This window comes from Eumetopias jubatus, unplaced genomic scaffold (genome assembly GCF_037043125.1).
Source record: "Eumetopias jubatus isolate StellerSeaLion01/CBP00866 unplaced genomic scaffold, mEumJub1_p1.0 scaffold_6, whole genome shotgun sequence".
Classification (NCBI taxonomy): domain Eukaryota; kingdom Metazoa; phylum Chordata; class Mammalia; order Carnivora; family Otariidae; genus Eumetopias; species Eumetopias jubatus.
This window is the reverse complement of record NW_028274812.1, coordinates 43,594,815-43,622,025: the sequence shown is the minus strand read 5'-3', so window position 1 is coordinate 43,622,025 and position 27,211 is coordinate 43,594,815. Positions and strand designations below refer to the sequence as shown.

The following is a 27,211-nucleotide window of genomic DNA, read 5'->3' as shown; positions in this document are numbered from 1 at the left end:
TTTAGGAAGCCAGGGCAATTGGGAGTCATGTGCTTGGAGGCTGCATATCCCAGGAATGAGATGAGCACAGAGCCAAGGACAGGGTAAGAATGATGGCAGAGGGAGGGTCTAGGTCACTGGTAACATGCCTGAGTTCATGGCCAACTCGTAGTTCATGCTGCTATTCTGAGATTTTTTGTTTTAAAACACACAACAACACCCTTATCCCCCTTTTTCTAGAAGTAAATGACAGGCAGGATTAAAGCAGACATTTATTAATTAATAGCATGAACTTTAAATAAATGATACACACACTTAACTCTAGTCCAAACACTGCGGTTGAAAAAATTATCACATGGCCAACAACCCTTGCCAATATATCTTTACAAGGCTGTTAAGTACTGCCAACACTCTGCAATGTTGAGCCAAATTACCCTGGAATATTGTGGTACAGGCACAACACCATGTTTTTGTGAAAGACGGGAGATGCCAGGGGAACAATCTATATGGTTCACCAGTGTGGCAGCGGGAGGCTGAGTTCGGCGGTGGGAGCCAGCCTCTTAGCGTTGAGGCCCTCTCCTCCGTGCCTCTGATGGCATGTGGACAAACGGTTCGGCAGAGGGGGCCTTCTCGTTGGAAGGCAGGAAAACCCAGATCTGGGGTTTGTCTTTTAAAACCCCAAGAATACATCTCACAACTAGAGCTGGGAACTTCCCCCAGCTAAACTTTGCCTTAGTGTATGTTGTCCTGTAAAGTGCCATGATCTTTTCCAAGAGCTGATCTCAACCTCGGCTGGAGCTCAGCTTTCGGGAGCCTGGTGCAGGTCTCCTTGAGATCATCAACCTTAAAACAGGCCCACCATCCACCAAATGCTTACTGCATATGTGCCAGGCCAGGCTGCCGCCTGCCTTCAGAGACGCGCCCCCGTCCCCTTCCAGAGCCGCACGGCTTCCCAGCACTCCCAGTGGGGCTTCCTTCCTGCCTCCCCAAGTCTCCTCTTGATTCCCTGACATTTTGCCAAATTGCACGAGTAGTCAGCTGTGCTTCAGTCTGTACTTCAGTACCGGGAGATGCAGAGGCCCCAGAGTTTGGCTGAGATTTGACTGGTAACCAAACCAGATCAGAGCTGAGAAGCTGCCATCTGGGCAGATGGGTTACCCACATCTGGCTTTTTCCAGAGTTTCTCCACACAGCTGGCCCTTGCCGAACGTCGAGCAGGATCTGGCACGGTGCCTGCGGAGGTGTGCAGGGGCTGCTGGGTGAGGGCCTTGGCAGTTGCTGGGGGACCGCAGCTATGCAGACCATCCACGTAAGCAGTATGACACTCTCCATGGAGCATGAGTCAGTGTGCCCTGTTGACCGAATGAAGAGATCAAGGAATTCAACCAGGGAAACCCTGGGAGAGAGGGAAGGAGGAACTATTTTTTACACTAGAAAATGTAGATCACTAGTCCTTTTCCTGGCAGCAAGCACTCCCCAGCCCAACCTCTACCCCCTGAAGGAGGGCTGACAGGGAATATGTAATGGGGATACATTCGCCCTTTCCTTTCCTCCCCTGCAGTTTTTCAGCCGTTAGGCGAAGTTATGAGGCCCGAGTAGGGAAGGGAGAGGACTTGACCCAAGGGAAGGACTTGACCCAAGGGAAGGACTTGACCCAAGGGACGTCCTTGGCCGATGGGAAAGGGAGAGGAGAATGCTCCTTCCTTCATAGGTGGGTATCAAAATGAGAGGGGACACGAAGTGGAAGGCAAGGGGTCATCTGTGTATGTCCTGGTGACCATCTGCTTTGGCGAGGTGAGGAGTTGGCCACAGCCGGGCCGGGGGGGTGGTGGTAGTAATGGACCCTGAAGCCCCTTCTTGCTGTCTGTCTCCCCTCACCCAACCCAGCTCTCAGTCATGAGACGTTTCCCCGACCACTGTGATTGGAACCTGGAAATGCAAAATAAAAGAACAAAAAAAAGGATGGTGCCAGAACAGTGCAGTCTGGGCTTACCATCTGTGAGTTTTCAGAGTGCTTTTGCTTCCAACCTCCCCTCCAGAGGCGACTGACATTATTTTCATATGCAGAACTTCCCATATCCTGGCAGCCTTCTTTGGCTGCCAGAAATAGAGTATCAGGGTCGACAAGCTTCCCCAGAGATCCGATCCATTCAAGAGGAACCCTCTCTGTGGTTGCCCACTCACTGGGACCTGGGCAGCGTTTGCTCCCGGCCATGAAGCGGGGGTGTGGCTCGCTGTCTGGAGGAGGCTCCTGTGTGATGAGAAGCGGGGAGGGCTGTGCAGCTGTGCTGCCATCAGCAGCAGCAGCCCAGCATGGGAAATCTGCAACGACCCGGTGTTTCTTCCTGGAGAATTCTAAACTTTTCCCCTGTCTTTCAACACCCGACTTAGTCTGGCTCCACCCTGCTTATGCAACTTGTTTTTAACTTGTCCTCAACATCCCATCATGAGTCTGGTTGCCCTGTTGGCCTTATTCTTAAATTTCTTACCTTCCATAGAATCTTCCAGGTCCCCTGGCTCTCTTCCTTTCTGATCACCGGTGGCGCTTATTGTGCATTAATTCTCTCTCCCAAAGCTCACCCTGGTCTCTTATAGCAGTTTTGTTTCCCCCAACTCATTTAAAAATGCACTGAGGTCAAAGTCACTGCCTAAGTCTTCTCTCGAAACCCTCTCTTGGTAAATACAGGCAAGGGTGGCACTGGGGTTCGGGAATTGGGTCTCCTCCCTGGGACCCAACACTTTTAGCGGCAACCTGCTGTGGAACAGGGAGGGACCAGACAGCTAGTTCCTGGAAGGGGAAGAGGAACGGGAAGCTGCTGGGCCACAATCTGGATGAATAACTCCTGAAATTCATTTACATGCAAGTGGAACAGATCCTGGGATGGCCACTAGGGCCCCTGGCCCTTCTTGTCATTGCTCATCTTCTCTTCTCCCTCTAGGCTGAAGGGTAAGGCTGGAAAGGAAAGCACAGTGTATGGTCTGAGGGGAAGGAATCCACACCACCTCACTGTGCTGGGCTCCTCCCTGGGTGGGGAGGTCCTTGTGAAGGAATGAGACCCACTTTTGGAAATCTGGCTGCAATAGATGCCCATCTAAGTGTCTGCACCTCTGAAGTAAGGGGAGACTTCTCCCTCTTGATGCCATAAGAGAGGTGGGAGAAGCCCCAGCCAGAACAGTTGCAACTTGCTTCTCCTACCTGCAAGGAATTCCAGAGAGGGGCAGCACTCCAGATTCCCTGGTGCTAAGCAGTCTTCTCCTGGGAAGGCCCCCACCTGCTCTCTGTCCCTTCTCCAGTGTGACCCCCTCCTTCCCAAGAATCTGCTGGCCCACGGGTACTTCCTGCCCCCTCCTGCTTCTCATGCTCTCACACACTTCACTCCTGCCCTGTCTCCTTGTTGTTCCTTGACCTTCCATGCCCCATCCCCTTGCTCCATTGTATCTTTTTTTGAAGATTTATTTATTTATTTGAAAGAGAGAGAGAGAAAGAGAGAGAGAGAATTAGCAAGGGTACACAAGTGGGGGGAGGGGCAGAGGGAGAGAATCTTCAAGCAGACTCCCTACTGAGTGCAGGGCCCGATGCAGGGCTCAATCTCACAACCCTGAGATCACGACCTGAGCTGAAATCAAGAGTCAGATGCTTAACCGACTGAGCCACCCAGGCATTGGCCCTATTGTATCTTGCGTCCTTGGCTCTAGCCACTCCCTCTGCCTGGAACACTCTTTCCCTGGATAACACAAATAGCTCCTTGGCTAATTCTTCATATCTTCTTGCCTTTGTTCCAATCTCTTGTTCTCACTGAGGTCCACCCTGACCACCTGCTCTTCATGCTGCAACATGTACAGCATGTACTATCCCTACGTCTCTGACTGTCTTACCCTGCTCCACTTCTACATTTTCCCATAGTTCTCATCTCCTAATGTTCAATAGTTACCTTATTTATGAAGTTGGTTGTCTTCTGCTGGAATGCCAGCTGCCCAGGAAACAGGAAGCTTCATCTCTTTGTCCGCTGATGTCTCCCAATCCCCTGGAATAATGACTGGCACATGGTAGGCATTCACTCAATCAACAGCTGAAGAATCAGTTAAAGGAAGGCCCCCCTAGCTTCGAGCTAGCAAGAAGCAGAGCTGGATTCGAACTCCAAAACTGGTCATCTTGCTTTCCTATCTCAGAACCCGTGGCCTGTCCTGGTGGACAGCACATTATTGGTTGCTCAAGAGATGCCTGTTGATTAGATTTCCCCATCCAATGGCTCTCTCGTAGTAGGGAGACCAGACAGTCTGTGAACACAGGGCTTTGCTTTGTTTTTCCTGGGCGACAGGTTTGTTGGCAGCCTGTGTGTTCTGATGAAGTGGCATGCTCCTGGTCACAGGGCACCAAGCTCTGTGGTCCTTGGCAGTGTCCTGAATGGGCTTTCTGGAAACAACAAAAGCTGTTGGGCCCACGCTGAGTGCTCAAGAAACATGCTTGAGATCTCTCCAAGTCAGACACCTGTCAAATCCAGAATTGGCTCCTGGCCTTGCTTGAAGGATTTGCTCTCTAGGAAATGATGGAGGGAAGCGGCTGGGGCTTGTAAGGCATGAGTTGGAGGTGCCAGGGCAGGACAGGGCCTGAGAGGGTGCAAGGAAGAGCCAGGGGAGCAGGGACACTGGGCATTATCTGGGTGGCTGTTCTCTGGGCAGAAAAGCAGCTGAGCCCCTGAGGGTTGGGTTGCTTCAGTGATTTTGTCTTTTGTTGCTTTTAATCAGGGTCTAGGGATGGAGGTGGTTTATTATGAATCAACTCTGTAATGTCAAGCAGAACTGGGCCAACCCTTCATCAGTTTCCTTAGAACGGATCCTCTCCTGAACTCCCATTCACCTGATCCTTTTACTTGTTACGCTTAGGATTCTGGTTTCCGTTTTGTTTTTCTTGTTTTTGTTCCTGTTGTTATTATGTTGGTATTAAGGACAATTTTCATCATAATCTCAATAGCTTGGCAATAAAAAGTTACACATGGTATGGATTCTGGGTGAAAGGAAACATCTATATTTATTTTCCTACTTAGCGGCTCAGTGTTAGTGTTTCTAGGATAGCCCAGGAATTAATGTTTTAATGGACACCCCTGCTGCTCAGGAATCCCATTCTGGAACATATTAATCCAGGCAGAGAGCAGCCAGTTAGGCTGGTATTTGGTCAACACAAGCATTTCTTTCCCACAAAAGAGAGTAATGGGATTAATTTAGCATTTCCTAGCTTGTGGCATCTATTTTGACATAAATCTCTGTATAGAGATCGATTGCACATATAACCATAAAACAGAGTATTTGGGGGAAATATTGAGGAAAATTGGAACACAAACACAAATCAGGTCTTGGCTTATGACGTACAGGAAACCAATGCACGTTCTCAGAAGCAGCACTTAGAAAATGGACTTAATGAAAATAAATCACTTCTATATAATTTCCCATTGCAGGAAGTTGACATGTGTAGCTATCTCAGTATTTGGAATGACCGTGGCATTGTTTTAATTAATTCTGGGTGATGCTGGCTGATTCAGTTTTGCTCCCAGTGGATGTACATTTTCTCCCCATGAGTTGCTTTGTAACAGAATTTTTCAAAGTCTGTCTCAGGATTTAGACTGTCACTTTTTGATTACCTAACAAATGAATAAAACAGATCTTTTAAAGAGCACCCCAGTGACTTGAGAGACTATACTTGGCTTTCCAAAGTGTATCAGGATGCACTTTGCCCCTGGCCGAGCTTACCTGGTCTAGCAGAAAATACATAGAGTGTCACACACAGTAGCAACTTCCTTTTCCACATGTGCATCTCTTCCTTGGTATTCTAATAGAAGCTCCCAAATGGATTAAAAAAAAAGGCTCACCTTCTTCACCATATATTAGCCAGAATCATGGAAGAAAGATGAGCAACTTCAGTAAAATTCTCCAGATACAAATAAGGCAAAGAACCTACATTTGGGGAGCTCCTGGGTTAACTGGACCAACTATATATACTTGGTGACTGTAGCATCTATCTAGAATAGCGGGTTTCCAACATTTCTCATCTTCTTTCCCCTTTGAGGGTCTGATTAAAATTTCAGATCCTCATCCCTGAAAAATGTGCATACCCTCACAGGCCCCATCCGTGCATGGACTCTAGGTCAAAAATCGCTCATCTGACACCATACTAGCAGTTTCTTGTCTTCATGTTCTTTGGTGTGTATTCTGGATATGTGCCAACATGTGCTGTTTACATTGAAACATGTATACATAGTACATACATATATGAATGACATTTTCTCCATTAAAATGATTAAAGGAAATAATGTATGTGAAGGTATGCCATAAAAAGCCAAATATGAGAATGTTGATATTATTATTATTTGCATTGGGCATTTAAAAATTCAGCACTAAACCTGATGGTTGATGTTGCCCAATAATGTATTTTATGGAAACTGCTCTAAAATATGACCTTTCTGTTCTCATAATCCAAATGCCTCATTCTTCTTCTTCTTCTTTTAAGATTTTATTTATTTATTTGACAGAGACAGCGTAGGAGAGCACAAGCAGGGGGAGTGGCAGGCAGAGGGAGAGGGAGAAGCAGGCTCCCTGTGGAACAAGGATCCCGAGGCAGGGCTCGATCTCAGGACCCCGGGATCATTAACTGAGCTGAAGGCAGACGCTTAACCCATTGAGCCATCCAGGTGCCCCCAAATGTCCCATTATTCTTGTTTCATTTTAGCGCTTCATTAAAAAAAAAAAAAAGCAGCATGCCTACTCTCCATGGTTTGTGGGATGGGTACTTATGGGTGCATACCATATGTAAGGCCATTTGTGTTCTGTAAAAAGACCACTTCTCTGCAGTACTCTGATGGGCTTGCAACTTAATGTAAGTCCAACAAAAGTCTTGCCAAAAGCAATTAAATCCTGACCTGAATTAGTAATTTTATTAATTACATTTTAAGCAAGCTAATTGTTTAACTCTGATTTCTTGTTATAAACTGATTATAGACCATTAATGTTCATTAATATACCACATTAGATTTCACATCTCCTGTATCATAAACTGGAAATAAAACCAGTCAACACTTTGCTAGGATCGGTTATAAAGGATGTCTGTTGTAATCACCCTCTCATTCAGCCTTTGGAAGCAGATAACCACTCAAAAACAATTTATGAGCTTTCTAATTCTCTTTTTCCCCCTGTGCCTTTAGCGGTAATATACAACTCTGATATGGAGAGCCCTCAGGAGTGTTGTCTAAATGAAATTCTTAGAGTTGGGTGGAAATTAACTTATGAAAGGAATAACTTTGTCCCAGCATATGGTTTATGGATAGTGAGACTTTTGCTTAACATTTGGGGAGGAGGAGTAAGGAATGGAGAAGCTGGGAATGAGAGAAACAGACTGTCTGAGGGAAGAGTAGGGAGAGAAATAATGTTCATTCCCCATTTCGAAAAATAGCATCTTAACTCAGTAGAATCACATTTGAAGGAGCGCATTCATGCAAAATCTTTGATAAAGAAAGACCTTTGAATATACACATATTTGTTGAATGCCTGGAAGAATGAGTGCCATCTATTGATATGGATTGAACTCCGAGAAAAAAGAAGAAAAATTATATCCATGCTGTTTTAGTCCATTCAGTTTGCTATAACAAAGTACCATAGACTGGGTGGCTTATAAACATTTATTTCTCATAGTTCTGGAGGCTGGGAAGTCTGAGATCAGGGTGCCAGAAGATTTGTGTGAGGTGTCGTGTGAGGGCCTGATTCCTGGTTCCTCATGTGGTGAAGGGGGTGAGAGAGCTCTCTGGGTTCTCTTTCATGAGGGAACTCGTCCCATTCATGAGGGCTCCATTCTCATGACCTATCACCTCCCAAAAGCTACACCTCCAAATACCATCACACTGAGAATTAGTTTTCCACATGTAACTCTTGGAGGAACACATTTAGTCTACAGCACACACTCATTTATTAGGTACTTATTATATACTATGAGCTAGTGTCAAGGATGAATAGGCATCATAATATTTTTCTATATTTTTCTTACACATTGTCTTCTAGCCAATCAATTTTGGACTTTGAAGTTGTTCCGATTTGGCTCCTAATACTGCAAAACTGTTTCAACCAATCTCCTAAATTGGATATTTTGGTTGTTTCAACTTTTACAAATAACACAGAGTGGCAACAACTAGCTGAAAATACATTAGCAAAAATAAGAAAAGCTCCAGTCCTGGTTCTGAAAAAAATGACAAAAAAATGCTTAAATTCGGGACTCACAAAGCATTACCCCAAACAACCCCATTCTCCAACAAAATGATCAAGCTTGGCAACAGGGACTGGGGGTATTAATTTTTGACCACATTATAGTGCAAAATGGACTTATATTTGTCCAATTTGTGAAGTTAAATTGCTTTTGACAGGTTGTTTTGATCTAAATTACTGGTAGAGAGACTGGCAACAAATACTTCCAATAAAATATTATAAGTACAACCATTTAGGCTTGTACAAGGTGCTATCCGAACAAAAAGGAACAAGACAGAGAAAGGTTCAGAGGTGACATTTGAACTGGGTTTGGAAGAGAAGGTATTGCCATCGAAACCAAGTGAGGAATGCAGAATAGAATGCTCCAAAGAGTCTTTTCTTTAAGTACTTTTTTTTTTAAATCACAGGATTTTGTGCTGATGAGTACTATTAAACTAATAGAGTCAGTGTCTTAAAAAAAAAAATCTAAGTTCTCTCTCTTGCATGATCATTTAGCTTTCATCATTTTTATGCTCCACTAAGTAGGATATAAAGCTAGACTGATGTATTTGGTTTGGCAGATAAAGGCTTAAAAAAGTGTTACAATCAGTCATATGAAAATTTGGAGTTAAGATCAATTGTGATCCAAAGCAGGGTGGCCAAAGTTTAATCACTGACTTCTTAGACAATCATTTTGATGGCCATGCTTTCTGCAGGTTTTATTTTAAGTCAATCTGCTCTTCTATTCTCTGAGAACAAACACTTCATGGATTCACAGATTTTCTTCCCTGAGTCTGTTCTTTGACTGAAAGCACTTGTTCAACTTTTTTAAACTTTCATGGATGGGCAGATGTGGCTATTAACTAGCAAATTGACTACTGAGATATGAAGACTCAAAAATATGTCCAATATTTTTGTTGTGTAGCTCAGGGAAGATGCATGGGTACATAGATCATTGTAATCAAAGCTCTCAATCTATCAGTTTCTAGCACCTGGAAGTCGTGAGTTTTTTTGTTGTTTTGCTTTGTTTTTTGAGGGGGTGCAGGGGGAGAGGCAGAGGGAGAGGGAGGGAGGGAATCTTAAGCAGGCTCCATGCCCAGCATGGAACCGGGTGGAGGGCTTCCTCGATCTCACAACCCTGAGTCATGACCTGAGCCAAAATCGAGTCAGAGGCTTAACCAACTGAGCCACCCAGGCACCTCATCTAGCAGCTGGTAGTCTTAAGGGCTTGTTTTTTTAATGAAGACTCCTCAAGCTAAACAGAGATCCCAAATGGTGAGTCTAGCTATAGTCATTTTTGCCAGACATTTACCTGTTTTCTCTCCTATCTATTTCCCAAACATCCTCAGTTTGGCTCTGCATTTCAGTGAACTACATTTCCCAGATTCCCTTGCCCTATTTTCCTAGTTTTGACCAATGGAAGGCATTGGTAGAGATTGGAAGGTAGGAGACAGGGAGAAGCCAGCGTATTTCTTCCATTCATTGCATTTCTAGTGGTGTCTCTAGCAGTTGCTAAGTCACCTTCATGATTCTAATTCCTGTTGGGACTATTGTTTCCCTCTACAGTTTCAGTTCCTGCTGGGAAGTCCTCCATTGTGGATCTAGCTCATGCTTTGACCATTTCTGATCTTTGATGACATCACCTCCACCTTGTGTCTTTCCATTTCCTGCCCAAGATAATGACATCCTACCACTGCTAATTCCTGACTTGAAATTAGAATTCATCATCCCATTTGGCTTCTCAGCTCTCCTATTACTTATGCAACTAATTCCCTGTGTTAAATTTCTTCTTTTTGAAGAAAAGACAGAGCGGTTTCTGTTTTCCTAGCTGATACACCACTTGTAATAATTACAAAGATAATGACCATAAAAGAACACTGGAGGAATTCTCACTTTAAACGATCTCTTAACAATGTGATGTCTGCTCCTGAGATTTCTATCTAGGAATTTTGGAACTTAACCATCAGAATCACAGAAGATGGAAGTTCTCCCTGACGCCTTTTGAGGTGTGGGGCACATCAGTAGTTTAACCAAAGGTCTTCGGGCAATTCCTAATGTGTTAGTGGGGAGCCACTCACCACATGACTTCTGCCCAGTAGAGTAGTAATTAGCATTTGATCTTGGATTTTTCTCATTGTCAAATGGTTTTTCCTTCTGCCTCTAGCTTTTTATAGAAATATCATGGGCAAAAATGTAAAGTAACATATATTTGCAGGGCAGGGGAAGGGCACATATGTCTCATTTTCCCCTTTAAACCTTTTACTCCAAAATAGAGTAACACTTATTTTAGAGAGTATTCAAGATTCATTTTAAACAGAATATCCTCTATAGTTAATCAATAGATAAAGACTCAGGAGAAGTCTTTTCTCCTGCCTGGACGTGCTGAAACTCCTATTTAAAGATTGAGCTGTGTACAGGAGCCAAGAATGCTTTTTGGTTTGGCAGGCTTTATCTGATCTTTGGGAGAGGTTAAAAGCCCAGATACACAACGTGGAAATTTTGAAACTTCTCCTTAATGTAATCATCATTGTATGAAGGAGACCAAAGGAAAAAAACAATCTATCCTATCCTTTCTTAAAGCAGCAAAATAAATCCAAGATCTTGTTAAAGTCATTATATTTATTTACCTTCTAATCATGGTTTTGCCATATGGTTTTTTATCCAGAATTTAAAGAGATCCTGCATATTGATTTATAATAGTGACAAAAGTCACTTTCAGATTTTCAGGGATTGATTAATCTAAGATCCTTTTTTTTCCCCCTGTTATTTGCTCATTTATATTAACACCTCCCCTAGAAGTGAGAGAGGAGAAGATAAGGTGGATGAGGGTGAAAATTCTAATCAGTGAATCACTGTTAGAACCATTGATGAAAAGACCAGCTTGGGAAAAAAAAAGCTGAACTTGTTAGAAAAAATATGATCATATAATTATTAATGGATATACTTCAGACCTAGAATCCTTTGTCCTATTATTAGGGAGGACTACAAAAAGGCTGCAGACACTAGCGAGGGAGTTCTTCATCGTTGACATCACTGCTAGTGCTTCTCGAATGTTTCACTGACCTGAGGAAGCCAGCCCCGGATGTGTGGGCATGCCGTTGAGCAGCCTTTATCTGTGATGACTGAAATGACAAACAGCCCCTTAGCTCCAAAACAAACCAAACAAGGCAAACACTAATGGAATTGAAACTATGTCATGTTTCTGCTCATCTTAATGACGGTGAGTATTCCAGAAGCAATTGAAATGGAGAAACACAGCTTGGACTCCTATGGATTTTCCCTGAGACAATTGATATAATGTGAACATACTAAAAGATGAGAAACTGTCCTATTTTTGGTGAGTTTGCTTTTGCAAGTACAATGATGCAAATTTTCTAATGACAGCTTATAATTAGGTGTCTCACAGTTAAGGTAAACACTAGATTATCCACTAAAAATAGAATTTGCATTCAACTTTGAGTTAGTAGGGCCCAGCAGGAGCTGTGTTCTGTTGGAGGCAAAACTTGAGATGAAAAATTATGCTTATATTTTTTTAACAGAAGTTTGAGCCCTTTTATCCATTTCTTAACAATTTTTTCATTCTTTACCAAATGCTCTTTTAGTTTCTCCTTTGTGCGGGAAGGATGGGGACAGTTGGGTTGGGAACAAATATGTGCCAAGTGCCATATTAAGTCCTGCATTTATGTTAATGAATAAGCCCTGGCATCTTCCTTTTTAAGTTTTATTAATTTCTTGCACGTTTGCCTTTTTTCTAGTCTTTATCTCCATGAAAACAAGAAGCAATTCTAACTTGCTCCCTGCTGAATCCCTAGGACCTAGGGTAGTGTCTGGAACATTCTTGGTGCTTACTATTTGTGGAATGAATGAATGAGTGAAAACAAATAATGACACTATAGTATGATGCATGTGAATAGAAGTATGGTAAGAGTGTGGCATGCCAGGAGAGGCAGGGGGAAATTTGAGTACTTTCCTAAGCAGAATCTGGAAGCCCCTCTTTAAAAGCTAACAGTCTTGGGGACACCTGGGTGGCTCAGTCAGTTAGGTGTCTGCCTCTTGATTTTGGCTTGTCATTTTCTCAGGGCTGTGAGATTGAGGCCCGTGTCAGGCTCTGCCCTGGGCGTGGAGCCAGCTTAAGATTCTCTTTCTCTGGAAAAAAAAAAAAATCTGAGGTGCCTGGGTTGCTCAGTCGGTTAAGTGTCCAACTTTTGGTTTTGGCTCATGTCATGATCTCATGGGTCATGGGATCGAGCTCAGCAGGGGAGTCTGTTTGAAGGTTCTCTCTCTCTGCCCCTCCCCTGATGTGGGTGTGCACTCTCTCTCAAATAAATAAATAAATCTTAAAAAAAAAAGCTAACAGTCTTATGTTCTTGTCGTGGGAAGTAGCAGAAGCAGAGGGAAGGGTACTCTCACATAATTCATGTTCCCAGTGCTGTAGAAACTAAGGCCTTTCCTTCTTTTTTCTTTCTTTCCTTCCTTTCCTTCCTTCCTTCCTTCCCTCCCTCCCTCTTTCCTCCCTTTTCTTTCTTTTCTTTCTTTCTTTCTTTTTCCTTCCTTCTTTTTCTTTCTTTCTTTCTTTCTTTCTTTCTTTCTTTCTTTCTTTCTTTCTTTCTTTCTTTCTTTCTTTCTTTCTTTTTCTTTTCTTTCTTTCTTTCTTTCCTTTTCTTTCTTTCTTTTTCTTTTCTTTCTCTCTCTCTCTCTTTCTTCTTTCTTTCTTTTCTTTTCTTTCTTTCTTTCTTTCTTTCTTTCTTTCTTTCTTTCTTTCTTTCTTTCTTTCTTTCTTTCTCTTTCTTTCCTTTCTTTCTTCCTTTTTCTTTTTCTTTCTCTCTCCTTTCTTTTCTCTCTCTCTTTTTTTGGTGGGGTGAGCAGACAAATTGACTCTCAATCAAAATCACTATGTGCTTTGGATGGGATTTTGGATGGGATTAGTTTTAAGTCACTATAAGTGATTTTCAAACATATAAACTGATTTTGGGAGCAATACTGGTTCTTTCAGAAGAGTTATTTCAGCAATCGTTCCTAGTTCATAAAATTGAGTTTGTTGGTTTTCAAAGCTTCTCTGGGATGAAAATAAAACTACAGTTCGGTTTAAAAGGAGTTCTTAAGTTGTAGCCACTGTTTCATTTTTAAGGGTTTAATGAATACATCAGTGACACAATTGATATGATGTTTTTACCAGTGCAACAATTATGCAGGGTGATCTCTATTTTTTTCTTCTATAAATGTTAATATAACACCTCTTGTGGGACACCTGGGTGGCTCAGTCGGTTAAGCGTCTGCCTTCAGCTGAGGTCATGATCCCAGGGTCCTGGGATCGAGCCCCACATTGGGTGCTCTTGTGGGGAACCTGCTTCTCCCTCTTCCTCTGCCTGCCACTCCCCCTGCTTGTCCTCCCTCTCTGTTAAATAAATAAATAAAATCTTTGGGAAAAAAAGAACACCTCTTGTTTTTCAATAAAAAAATAAGTGGAAAGGTCTTCAATTAGTGCATGATACACATGAAGAAAGAGCTGGATATCTGTCTTCTCATGTCAGAAAATAAGTGCTAAACTTTGACCTTGGAAGATGAGCAATAACATGTGTTTGACACAGTCTGATTGAAGAATGGCATCCAAAAAAGCCTAGGGTAGCTGGAAACAGCAGGCAAAATAATAGCAAATGTGTTGTCATAATAAAACAAGTTGGAGGCTTCCCAAGGGAGAGGAGAGATGATTCTTTCATAGGAAGTAAGAGCTGAAAATAGGGGCTGGAACTTATGGATTGAAGGCATAATCCTGCCAGGGATAGAGCCAAACATTGTACACTTATTAGCTATTTTAATTCTCAGGAAGTAGGTCTTATTTCTCCCATTGTATAGATGAGGAAACTAAGGTTTGAACGCTTATATTTGGGTGAAGTGGTCTCTAGTCCATACATGAAATGTTCCTACTGTTTCCTGTTCCAGCATTCACAACAGACATCATTCAGGGCATAACCTAGTTGCTACACATGGGCTAATCGCTCCTCTCACTTTATAGATGAGGAAACTGAGATGTGAAGACTTTGATACTTGTCCCAAATCACACAGGAAATGAATAACAGAGCTAAGTTTGGAATTCAATTGTCTCAATTCCTAGCGAAGTCAACTTCCTATTGGCCCAACAGCATCTACTTTCTGCCCTTTCTATACTGCATCATATGAAGAAAAGAGACTAGAGGGACTTCATTTGTTAAATGGCAGATCCTAAAATGTATATAATTTTGCAGCTCTGGTTAGGACCACATAAGACACAAAGTTATCAGTTTGGCAATAGCAAGACAGAAGAGGAATGTGAATAGCAGTAAAATGTACTTAGGGTTATTTGCTCAGGGACGTTAAAGTGTGTATGGAATAGAACGGTGACGAGATTTTGCACAAAGAAGGAAGAGCATTTGTTTTTCTTTCACTAAATGGAGGTCTTGGGTTACAACAAGACAAAGTGGTCGTGTCCATGAAATTGGACCAAAAGCACTGTGTCTGTCTTAAGAAGTTGATCTGGTGGTTTCTCATCCTGCTTTTAAGAGGTGATTCTAAGCCATGGGCTTCTACCATCCACAAAGAACTACAAAAGAGTTGCAAAGTCAGGAACAAAGTTCCAATGATTCTGTGAAGGAGGATCATACGCTTGGCCCTCCTGGGAGAGTCAAAAAGCAAAGCAAAGCAAAACAAAACAAAACAGAACTCTCTGGTGCCAGTGGTTTTGGAAAATGCTGTTTGAAAGCAGTACATTTTATGGCCCTATTTACAGAATTATGAATTAATATGTGCTCATAGCCTAAGGCCAAAATACCCCGGTAGGTGGAGCTGTTTTTTTTTTTTTTTTAAAGCTATACATCTATTACTGTTTTCTAAGGTTTCACAGTAATTGGCATTCACTGGGGAATTAAATGGATCTGTGACACAAATTTACATTAATTTATTCAGTAAGTAATGGCATGTTTTAGGGGCTTCAAAGTGATCATAGTAATGGCGAGTCAACAAATCTGATGATTATCATTGTAATGAATGCAAAACCACAAGGCACATAGGGTGGATAGAAGTGAAGGTACTCTTCAGAGGTCGTTTCCAAGAACATCTTATATATTTACATGACACACGGCCAAACTAGGAATTCTGTGTCGTTTGCGCAAGTGACAGTCATGTTCAAACTCAAGCAGATCAGAGGAAACAATTTGAGAACTGACTTTAGAAGCAGCTTTTGGGAAAGGAAGCAAACAGTCACTGAATAAAACAGCAGGGATTGAAGTTAATACTTTTGAGATTCCCTCAATAAGAAGAATTAGGTTTGAAAATCCAATGTGAATCTGTTTCTAAAATGTGTAGGTGTATGGCTTCATGTAAAAGGACAAATCTATGTTTCCAAAGTGATCCAAAAAATCTTTCAAGTTGTTGTGCCTAAATCTTGAAGCAGAAACAAAATATGCTTGTCATGACCTGTTAATTTATTCATGATTTCTTCTGCTAGTTTTGGGACTTGCACCTCCCTATAACTTCCAGTTGTGATTTCCAACTTTAGTGTGCATGGGGAGAACAAAAAGGCTAGTTCAACATGGATATTCCAGGCCCCTCCACAATTTTGATTTGATAAATTTGGGGTAAGGCCGTAAAATCTGCATTTCAATAGGACTTGCAAGAGACTCTGATATAGGTGGATAGTCATATCTTGGGAAAGAGCCTTAGACCAATTTTCAAGGGTGAGCTCTGAATTTACACCTTTATTTTGGAGTAGCTGGAGGGATACAACGTATGCTCTCCTATATTGTTCTTTTCTTATTAGCATAAATCTTACCAAATCCCTGTGTCTGGAAGCACAGAGCAGGACAGAAAGCAGTTCCTGTCCTTGGGAAAATCCCCCAGTTTTCTCATATTTATTTATTTATTTTTTAAAGATTTTATTTATTTGAGAGAGAGAGAATGAGAGAGAGCACAAGAGAGGGGGGAGGGTCAGAGGGCGAAGCAGACTCCCTGCCGAGCAGGGAGCCCAATGTAGGACTCCATCCAGGGACTCCAGGATCATGACCTGAGCTGAAGGCAGTCACCTAACCAACTGAGCCACCCAGGTGCCCTTCTCATATTTAAAATAAGAGAGTTAGACTAAATGCTGTCTAGATTCCTATGTAGTTCTGATACGTTATACGCATATCTGATGCCTGGCAAATATTTCCTGAAGATTATGACTCATGTGTTGGCTGATGTGGATGGAATGAGCAGGAAAAAACAGAAATCAGTCTTTGGGCCATTAAATCAGTTACAAAGATTAAGTAAGATACTCCTCCCCAGCCTCACATTTCAGTCACAACAGAGGGAGCTGGAATGGCAATTAGATATATGAACTCTATGCTCAAATGAGAAAAGATGTGTCTAGTTTTGATAAAATTTTTAGCAACCGTCTACATTATATGTAGATCAGAAATTAGATATTGACCGCTAAGCTGCCATATCTGTGTGGATGGTTGATGATTAGTATAAAGAAGAATCACGTTTAGAATATCTTTTAATAATTCTGTCAGCAACGAGTAGACATCTTTTGTGCTACAAATGACTAAATTCAGAAGGTTTCCATTGGAGTTATATGTTAAGTGAAAAACCAATTCCTTTACTTGACACTGTAGAAACAGTTTTCTTATGAGACAGGGACTATGAGATTAAATCATAGAAACAACAAACTATTCAAATAATAACACTGAAAAACTCTATATTAGAAAAATTATGACTTACATTTTTCTGATAATGTATTTTACACAAGCCATATATGATAATAAGTGGTTTAAAAAAATCTGTTGACTGAGAGTTGAATCTAGCCACAAACACATATTTACTCCATATTTCCATAAAACGACTATAGGTAGCAAAAAAAAATGTTCATCCTTATGATTATTTAAAATAACAGCATATTATATAATACTGATACCTAATATTTTTAAAAAAATTACTGCTTTTTAGAAAACATTTGCAAATAGCCACAGCAAAACTTATGAATATAAGGTCCATTCATTTATTCATGCAGTCACCCATTCACCAGACATTTCACTGTGGGTCACCAAGTGCTAAATGCTACTCGAGACACTGGAGATGGGCCACGTGGTGAGGAGGAGAGCCAAAGAAAGCAACTTTCTGTTCTCACGGGGCTTAAGTTTTAAGGGGCTAGACCGACAATAAGCAAATCAGGAAATAAATATGTAACCCACACCTTGAGAAAGAGCCTGAGACCAGTTTTCAAGGGTGAGCTCTTACATGCTAAGTAGAAAATAAAATAGAGCAAGGAATGAAGGGTGATGGGGAATTTTGTATTAATTTGTCAAGGAAGCCATTCTGATGAGGTAACTGAGCAGAGACCTGAATGAAGTGAGGAATGTGGCACAAAAACATTGGGGAAAGAGATGGACCTGGGGGGTATTTTGCTAAGTGAAGTAAGACAGATAAAGACAAATACCATATGATTTCACTTACATGTGGAATCTAAAAAATAAAACAAATGAACAAAGAAACAGAGCAGGAACAGACCCATCAACACATAACAAACTGGCGGTTGCCAGCCTGGAGGAGGGTGGAGGGATGGGGGAAATGGGTGAAGTGGCGTAGGAGCTACAGACTTCCAGTTATGGGAGGAGTAAGTCACAGAAATGAAAGGTACAGCCCAGGGAATATAGAGTCAGTCAGTGGTACTGTAATAACGTTATATGGTGAGGGATGGTGGCTACGGTTGTGGTGAGCATAGTATGATGTATAGACTTATCCAATCACTATGTTAGACACCTGAAACTAATGTCACATTGTATTAACTATACTTCAATTTAAGAAAATCAAAAACAAACAAACAAAAAAATCATCAGGGAAAGATTTTCTCTAGGCAGAGAAAACAGCAACCAGAAGGTCTGAAACATTCTAAAAAGTCCCAACATGAATTTGAAAAAAACCTAGGCTTTTTCAAAAATATTGGAGGCTCTCCTGTAGCTGAAGTTCTCTCTTTTCTAAGCTTCTTTGAACACTCAATCCTAGTGACTATCCACTCCCCTGGACTTCTATAGCAGAATTTAACTGGTAACTGAACACTCTGTTTTGGTGGTAGGCTGAGTCTGATCTCCTTGACTGGACTGTAAATTTAAGAACAAGGATCATACTTTATGCTATTTCTGCCATCAACTCCCCATCTCTACCCTACATACCGTGGTATTGAACATACATTGGAATTTTTTTTTTTTTTTTTTTACAAATTTATTTATTTGAGAGAGAAGGAGAGAGAGTTGGGCGGGGGGCAGGAGGAGAGGGAGAGAGAGTGCGTCTCCAGCAGACTGCCCATTCAGCATGGAGTCAGACTCGGGGCTTGATCCCAGGACCCTGAGACCATGACCTAAGCCAAAACCAAGAGTTTGGGCGCTTACCCAACTGAGCCACCCAGGCACCCCTGTGTTGGAATCTTAATAAGATATTTGATTAATCAAAAATGTATATGCAAAATTTTTTGCAATTTAAAGTTTTTAATGAGAAATGTTTCTTTGTCAAGATTCTCTGGGTGTGGTATGGATTCACTATTAGGATTAATAATAATCACTATTATTTCAGTTTGCAATTGTATGTATTCCCCCCCACATATACAAAAGCTTACTTAAAAGGAGAAAAACGTAACAAATGAGGAGATATATTAAAAGGCTTTATTCACAATAGAGAAATTTTACAAATATAGTTTTTAAAAATTATGTGTCAATCTATTATGTTTTCCATAACATTAGAGATTTATATAAAGTTGGAAATGACAGAATAGACTTATGTACAAATTAAAAACAATCAATGAAAAGAATGGGTACTATTTATAAAGGAGTCATGACAAACATCATTGAGTTCTATAAATTTCATACAACTTATATGTGTAATATTAATTGTGCACAGTATACCAAAAATGTATGCAGAAACACAAACTTAAGTGCTATTTTAATTATTCACCTTTCAGGATGTGAATACATATGTAAACTTAACTGCAGTTTTGCTGAAAATGAAATGAAAGACAGTGCCTAAGGACTTCAGTTGTTTAAAATAATTAACACAAAATATAACTTTAATTAAATTACATCACCATAATATTCTCTTATTTTGTTTACATTTTTGGTGTTTTGGGACTTAGGTTAAAAAATCCATGTTCTAGAATTGAAAAACTTTGTTCTTGCCATCGGCAGAACAAAATGTACTACAATCATCTTGCCTATTTATAACAGGATACAAAAGGTACATTATAGAGCAGTGTGTACACATGACCTGATTTTAATATCCTATCTGCTGCAGAAATACGTATCAGCTTTGTGCTCTTTCAAATCAAATTGAAAATCAAAGAAAATAAAGTAATTTAAATTGCTAGTCCGAGGACATTCATGTGAAAATTACCATCTAAATACACATGGCCCAATTTTTGTAATAATCTCACATGTTGCTTTTAAGTGCTGGGAAAAAAAGGACTCTCAACTATCCATTCATTTCATAAGGTGAGCTGAAGATATGAGTGGAAGGAGTTAGTCTGGGTCACAGGAACTCATTAACATTGCAATAATGATGCACTAAAGGATCTTTTTCATTTACTAATTTTATTAATTTTTTCTTTGACATAAACCAATGTACAATATTGAAAAAAGAGCAGGTCACACAGGTGGTCCTTTCAGACAAAGGGCATCTTTTGAAACACTTTCAAAAGGTGAAACAGCTAAAAACAATTGAGTCTATTGAGATCTAAGAAAATAATTAAAAAACATTATGTTGAAGCATATGAAATTGCTGATATCGGACAGTTTCTCAACTATAAGTGGAACAATTCCATACGCTTCAGCCTAATTCACGGGGTTGAACTGAGCTATCTGACCACTCTAGGTTGAGAATGCAGGTGCTCCAAGTCTCTGTTCCTCAGTATATGCATCATCACATTAGCCCTTTCTAGGAATATATATATAATTCATATATATATATCACATATATTTCATATATACATGAAATATGAACTAATATGATGAGAAAGCACAAGGTGCCACCAAATGTATTCTTGAGAAAGCCACTCATATCCCAAAATAATGCTTATTCTTAATGAAGAATCATATAATTATTTTGATCTGCTATACGACTGTGGGGAATTAGGAATGTCTATTCCCATATATTGCTTTTAAGCTGGAATCTCTGTGTTGAGTTTGACCAGACAAAATGTACTATATTCTTATTTGGCCTGAAAGTTTATTAGATTTTCTTCACTTGACCATGAATAGACACATTAGCAAAGCTTCTTTCAGAGTTAAATCCTGCTTTCACAAATTGAAATGAAATAATTTACTACATTTGAGAAAAGGCCCTTTTCAAATCTGAAAAAAAATGTGGACCAAATGTAATGCTTTTTTTGAGAACAAGAAAAAAACCTTAAAGATGAAATACAAACTAAAAACCATGTTAAATACTCACCCTTTAGAGAGACTCAATTTCTTCATATACTCCGTTAAAAGCAAAAGCTAACACATGAAAAGTTATACTGTTTTCTTTCAAAAAATATAATTCAGTAATAGCGGAGCTCTGCAAAACTTGAAAGCTCCATTCGTGTGGTAGGGGATGGAAGAAGTTAACCAGGACATGATCCAGAAATGACCCAGGGCATTTAAAGTAAAATTTGAGAACTAATTCACAAATTAGGAAACACTAATATAATTAACCAACAAAAATATACTGTGGTTCCAATGAAATGAGGTCAACATGAGATGATCCTTTTGGGAATGACATTCTAATTTGAATTACAATGTGAATGAAGTATCTTAGAAGACATTCTATCAAATAATGATAGACCCGCATAAAGAGGCTGTCTGTCACAGTTATAAGATCTGTCTCTGGTGGATAGACAAACCAGATTAACATAAAATTGAAAAGGAAAAAGCTTTTTTAATATTTAATTTATTATTATGGCTTTTTGCAACATGGCAAAACATTACAGCTTAAAGCAGACGTCATCTCCTCATAGAGGAGGAAAAAGTTTTGCAGTCAAATCAAAATTGTAATTAAGAGGTCATTGGTATACCATTTTATTCGGTGTAATAAAAATGATATACCTTCATGAACTCCAGAGATTACTTAAAAAAAGTAAAAACCTGTGATCCACTGACTGAATAATAAAGGATATGATAAGGAATTTAGGTCCATCTATGCCTATGAAAATAAACATAAAAGACTGCAAAACAATTTTAGAACTTAGAATAACCACAGACCTACTGATAAAAATTCATCATGTGCCTGAATACCAGAAAAGGAATTATTAAGGTATGCAGTGAAGGGAATGGAGCAGAGTAAAATATAAAATGTCTTTTTATTTTTCATTGACTTCAACTTCCTTTTTATTCGTACAGAGTACAGGGAGAAGATGTGCCTCGGTATTGAAGATCCAGTGTTCCAGTGGAAGTAGATCATCATCAGAAAATATTAAGTACAAATATCTGGAGAGAGAAACATGAGTATATGAGGCCCAAGAGACCGTCAGGCAGTGAGAGCATACAGACAGCAACGTCTCCATTCATCTCATGGAGAATCACGGACAATGGCCCAAGTATTGCAAAACCCTGAGGCGATACAGTCCCGAGCATGGAGTAAAGAAGCTGCCCTGTGGTGGCTGTTAGTGTAGGGAAACCTACTAAGCAGTCCCCAGGCATCAGACTTATATAATGACTGGAAACACAGGTGCAAACATGTGCCACACATGGAGAGTGACCTTCGGAAGCAGGCATACTTGCTATTATTTGAGTGTGTTCGTGATAAAGACATCTGCAAAGAAGATTTGACCAGGTACCTCAGGTACCTCAGCCACATACTTTTGGAACCCATCTTACTTACTTGAGTGTCTCTGCCAGGAAGAAACTCTGCTGCACGTCGTCGTGACTCTCGTGTCTGAGGTAAACGTCCCTGAGGCCCGAATAGCCTCCGTTCACGCGGCAGTGATTTTCCAGGGCCTAAGTTACCAGAGGAGGGAAAAAATGGTCACATTTCAATAAACTGCTTCTCACCGATTTTTATTACGAAATTGTCAAATTGAAATAAAATAAGGATTCAAATTGAAATGATACATGTGGAAGAGTTACAGGCGAAAATTAAAAAAAAACACAAAATGCAAATGCATATAAAGTATGAAAAGTTGGGGCGGCTCAGTCGGTTAAGCATCTGCCTTTGGCTAAGGTCATGGTCTCAGGGTGCTGGGATCGAGTCCCTGCATCGGGGTCTCTGCTCAGCGGGGAGTCTGCTTCTCCCTCTGTGCTCTCCCCCACTCAAAGAAATAAATAAAATCTTTAAAAAAAATAAAGTATGAAAAGTTAAAGGGTATATAGACAATATATCTCATCTAATTAGAAACACTTCTACATTTAATTATGAAAGAATTTTTCAGTTTTTTTTTTTTTTTTTTTTACCATTTCCTCCTGTGGTCTAGAGCAGGGTTCGTCAAACTATGGATCACAGGCTAAACCCAGTCTGCTGTTAATTTTGTAAATAAAGTGTTACTGAACCACAGCCATGCTCATCTGTTTACATATTGTCTGTGGCTGTTTTTTCATTACAATGGCAGAGCTGAGTACAGGCAAACCTCGGAGACATTGTGGGTTTGGTTCCAGACCACTACAATAAGTGAATATTGTGATAAAGCGAATCAAGTGAATTTTTTGGTTTCTCAGTGCATAGAAAAGTTAGACGAGAGTCTATTAAGTGTGTGGTAGCATTATGTCTGGAAAACAAGGTACATACCTTAATTAAAAAATACTGTTGCTACAAAATGCTAAGCATCATCTGAGTGTTCAGTGGGTTGTACTCCTTTTGCTGGTGGAGGGTCTTTCTCTGATGTTGATGGCTGCTGACTGATCAGGGGGGTGGTTGTTGAAAGTTGGGGTGGCTATGCCAAATACTTGAAATAAGACAACAGTGAAGTCTGCCACATCAGGTGACAGTTTCTTTAACAAATGATTTCCCTGCAGCACACAGTGCTGTCTGATAGCATTTTACCCATGGTAGCACCTTTTTCAGAATTGGAGTCAATCCTCTCAAACCTTGCAGCTGCTTTATCATCTAAGTTTATGTAATATTCTAGTCTTGGTGGTCATTTCAACAATCTTCATAGCATCTTTACCAGCAATAGATTCCATCTCAAGAAACCATTCTTTGCTCATCCATAAGAAGCAACTCTCCATCTGTTCAAGTTTTATCATGAGATTTGGCAATTTAGTCACATCCTCAGGCTCCACTTCTAATTCTAGTTCTCTTGCTATTTCCACCACATCTGCAGTTACTTCCTCCACTGAAGTCTTGAACTCCTCAGAGTCACCCGTGAGGGTAGATATCAACTTTTTTCAAAGCCCTGTTAATGTTGATGCTTTGGCCTCCTCCGTAAGTGATGAATGTTCTTAATGGTATCTAGAATGGTGAATTCTTACCAGAAGGTTTTCACTGACTTTGCCCAGATCCATCAGAGGAATCACTGTCTACGGCAGCTATAGCCTTATGAAATGTATTTCTTAAATGCTTAAAGACAAAATGCTCCTGCATGGGCTGCAGAATGGCTGCTCTGTTAGCAGGCATGAAAACATCCATCTCATTGTCCATCTCCATCAGAGCTCTTGGGCGACCAGGTACACTGTCAATGAGCAGTCATATTTTGAAAGGAATCTTTTCTTTCTGAGCAGTAGGTCTCAACAGCGGGCTTAAAATATTCAGGAAACCATATGTAAACATGTGAGCTCTTATCCAGGCTTCGTTGTTCCATTTATAGAGCACAGGCAGAGTAGATTTAGCATCATTCTTAGAGCCCCTAAGATTTTTTGAAATGATAAGTGGGCACTGGCTTCAACTTCAAGTCACCAGCTGCATCAGTCCCTAACAAGTGAGTCAGCCTGTCCTTTGAAGCTTGGAAGCCAGGCATTGACTTCTCCTCTCCAGTTATGAGAGTCCTAGATGGCATCTTCCTCTAAAAGAAGGCCATTTCATCTACACCGAAATTCTGTTGTGTAGTGCAGCCATTTCATTAACGATCTTCGCTAGATCTTCTGGAAAACTTGCTGTAGCTTCTACATCAGCACCTGCTGCTTCACCTTGCCCTTTGATGTTATGGAGATGGCTTCTTTCCTTAAACACCACGAACCAACATCTTTTGTTCTGCAGATTCCTCACCTCTCTCAGCCTTCACAAAATTGAAGAGAGTCAGGGCCTTGTTCTGGATTATGCTGTGGCTTAAGGGAATGTTGTGGCTGGTTTGATCTTCTATCCGGACCACTAAACTTTCTCCCTATCAGCATACTACTTTCTTATCATTCCTGTGTTCACTGAGGTAGCACTTTTAATTTCCTTCAAGAACTCCTCCTTTGCACTTACAATGTGGCTGCTTGGCACAGGAGGCCTAGCTCTTTGGCCTTTCTTGGCTTTTTTTTTTTGGCTTTTGACATGCCTTCCTCACTAAATGTAATCATTTGTAGCTTCTGAATGAAACTGAGAGATGTGTGACTCTTCCTTTCACCTGAACACTTAGAGGCCACGGTGGGGCTAGTAACTGGCCTAATGCCAGGACTGTCATACCTCAGGAAATAGAAAGGCCCGAGGAGAGAGAGAGAAATGAGGGAATGGCGAGTCAGTGGAGCCATCAGAACATACAACATTCATCGATAAAGTTCTCTGTCTTATTAGAGTGCCGTTTGTGGCACCCCAAAACAACTACAATAACATCAAAGATCACTGATCACACGTCACCCTAACAAATATAACAGCAATGAAAAAGTTTGAAATATTCTGTGAGAATTATCAAAATGTGACAGAGATATGAAGCAAGCAAACGCCGTTGGAAAATGGTGCCGACTAGCCTTGCTCGACGTAGGGTTGTCACAAAACTTCAATCTGTAAAAAACACAGTGTCTGCAGAGCACAATGAAGCAGAGCAGAAGCACAGTAAAAGGAGGTATGCCTGCAGTTGCCTATGGCCCCCAGGCCTACTTCCCTCTGGCTCTTCCAGAAGATGCTTGCTGACCCCTGATCTAGAGAGACTGTTACTGTCAACTGGGATTAGAAACCCAATAACTGAGAAAGTGTAGTGGACCAAAACCAGCTGCTGCTACACCCAGAACATCTTATTTTGTAAACACTGATGGTGGAGTACTAATTAGTGATATTGGTCACAGATATCAGAGAAGAAAATGGAAAGCGGTGAAAAAAAATGTGGCTGATATCTGTTTCTAAAATATGTTTTTCCTTTCTTTAGTATGGAAGAAAATGGGATGAGTCCATTTCTTAACTGTCTGGAGACAAATGATCCTACATTCCTGAAGTTTCTCTGACTATAATGAGTATTTGGAGAAGAGATGAGTTGGGCAGTGTGGGAATGAAAATTTAGGTAACAACCTAACAACTTGCAGGCTACATGAACAAAGAAAATACCTCATGATTTGGTACTTTTTAAAAAGCCACTGGGAAAATAAGATCAACTTAAAAACTGCTTTGATTATTTTCTCTGTTGCAGACAGCAAACCAAGCCGGGGGAAAGCTTGCAGAAAGGAAATTTTAGGTCCTATTATTTTTTTTTCCTTCCTTCCTTTTTTGATAGAAGTTCTTTTTGATTAAAAAGTCAAATACCAGATACATTGGAGTAGACCCAGGATTATTTGTAAAAAAGTAAAAAAAAAACCCAGGATTTAGAAGAAATGGACAAATTTGTTGTTATGGAACATAAATAAATCCTACTTCCAGACATTTCCTAAAAAAGATTTTAACAACAAAACTTTTTCTTATTTTCTTCCCTTGAAGTTCTTTGTTGGAAGGACTCCCTGTTGGAAGTCCTTCCCTGAGAGGACCAGGCATGATAAACTGCCAACTCCTCTCTCCCACAGAAATTTCTGTAAGATCCTTCTTTTAATTATAGGGAAAGAGTTGTTCTGTGGTATGGACAATGCCCAACCATTTTCCCTCTCTTCAGTTCACCCTCATTCTTCTTCTCACTCAGCCTTAATGTGGTGAGTCAGAGTTATCCAGCACGCGTTCTAAGATCTCAGGAGAAGGGGCTGAACCCTGGGCCTGGACTCCTTAACTGGGGTCTCTGACATGCCCGTACCCGGGCAGTGTCCCTTGGTTCAACATGGGGTTGTTATGAGAATAAAACAAGATGAAGACATGCTTTGCAGAGTGACAGGGATCTTTCAGAGGTTTAGAGAGGTCTAGCTACGTTTATTTTTTGAGGCTTTTGGCAAATTGAAAAAAAAAAGGGGAAAATGCCAGAGGCTTTTTTTTTTTTTTGACTTTTAAAAAATGAAAAGCCATCATGTCAAATCTAAATTTTAGAACTTTAGGAATATGAAGCTGGGGATGAGCAGCCCTCTTGGGCACCCATCACGGGCCCTGGCTTTACGGCATCTCAACAGTGGAAGCAGTCATGTATTTATGCTGCATAGTCTGATGAGAATGTCATTTTACTGCAATCTGTTCTTGGGACCCTCAGACTCTAGGCATAGGGGCCACCTCAATTTTACATAAATGCTTACATTATTAGTGACCATATGTGGCCGGGATGCGCTAAAAGCAGAGAAAAGAAAAATAGGAAAATGTTTACAGTTACTGGAACTCTAAACAAACCCAGACCCCAAGGGACCCTACCTCTTTAGGAGGGAGGAAGGTAGGAGAATGGTGAGCAGCATGAGTTAAATCGTAAGTCAGAAAGGGGGAGAAAAGAATTCTCTTATCTTTAGGTTAAATGTGTTAGAATAACGGCTGATCCATGGAGATCTCCAATAGTGGATTCTAGGGAACAATGCTCATAATAAGGCTGAATGGTTGAGTTTGGTCTGAGCTCATAGGTAGAACCTAGCAAAACAGACATATCAAAGAGTCCAGAAACAGGGATCAAGCCTGGGGAGGGAGAAGCAGGAACTGGGAAGACAAATCACTTTCTGAGAGCCAGTATGTCCATATGGCGAAGGTCAGATTTAGGAGACTAGAAAAAATTGTGTGGAAAAAGAAGGATAAAAAATTC

The 27,211-nt window shown here is 40.6% G+C and overlaps 1 protein-coding gene and 1 long non-coding RNA gene across 2 annotated transcripts in view; both read right to left on the bottom strand.

Annotated features, from left to right (window-relative positions):
• Positions 1-238: 238 nt before the first annotated feature.
• Positions 239-6,387, bottom strand: LOC114219513 (uncharacterized). The gene is made up of 2 exons (XR_003611391.2): positions 3,912-6,387; positions 239-2,230 (listed from the first exon to the last, which is right to left on the bottom strand). It is a non-coding gene; the product is annotated as an uncharacterized LOC114219513 (long non-coding RNA).
• A 15,129-nt stretch (positions 6,388-21,516) lies between these two features.
• MAN1A1 (mannosidase alpha class 1A member 1) overlaps positions 21,517-27,211 on the bottom strand; it is a 162,819-nt gene continuing 157,124 nt past the window's right edge. Inside the window, exons 12-13 of the mRNA XM_028117056.2 lie at positions 22,057-22,172; positions 21,517-21,662 (exon numbers count right to left, since the gene is read on the bottom strand). Coding sequence (XP_027972857.1) covers positions 21,536-21,662; positions 22,057-22,172 — 243 coding nt within the window. The 3' untranslated portion in view covers positions 21,517-21,535. The remainder of the gene's footprint in view (positions 21,663-22,056; positions 22,173-27,211) is intronic.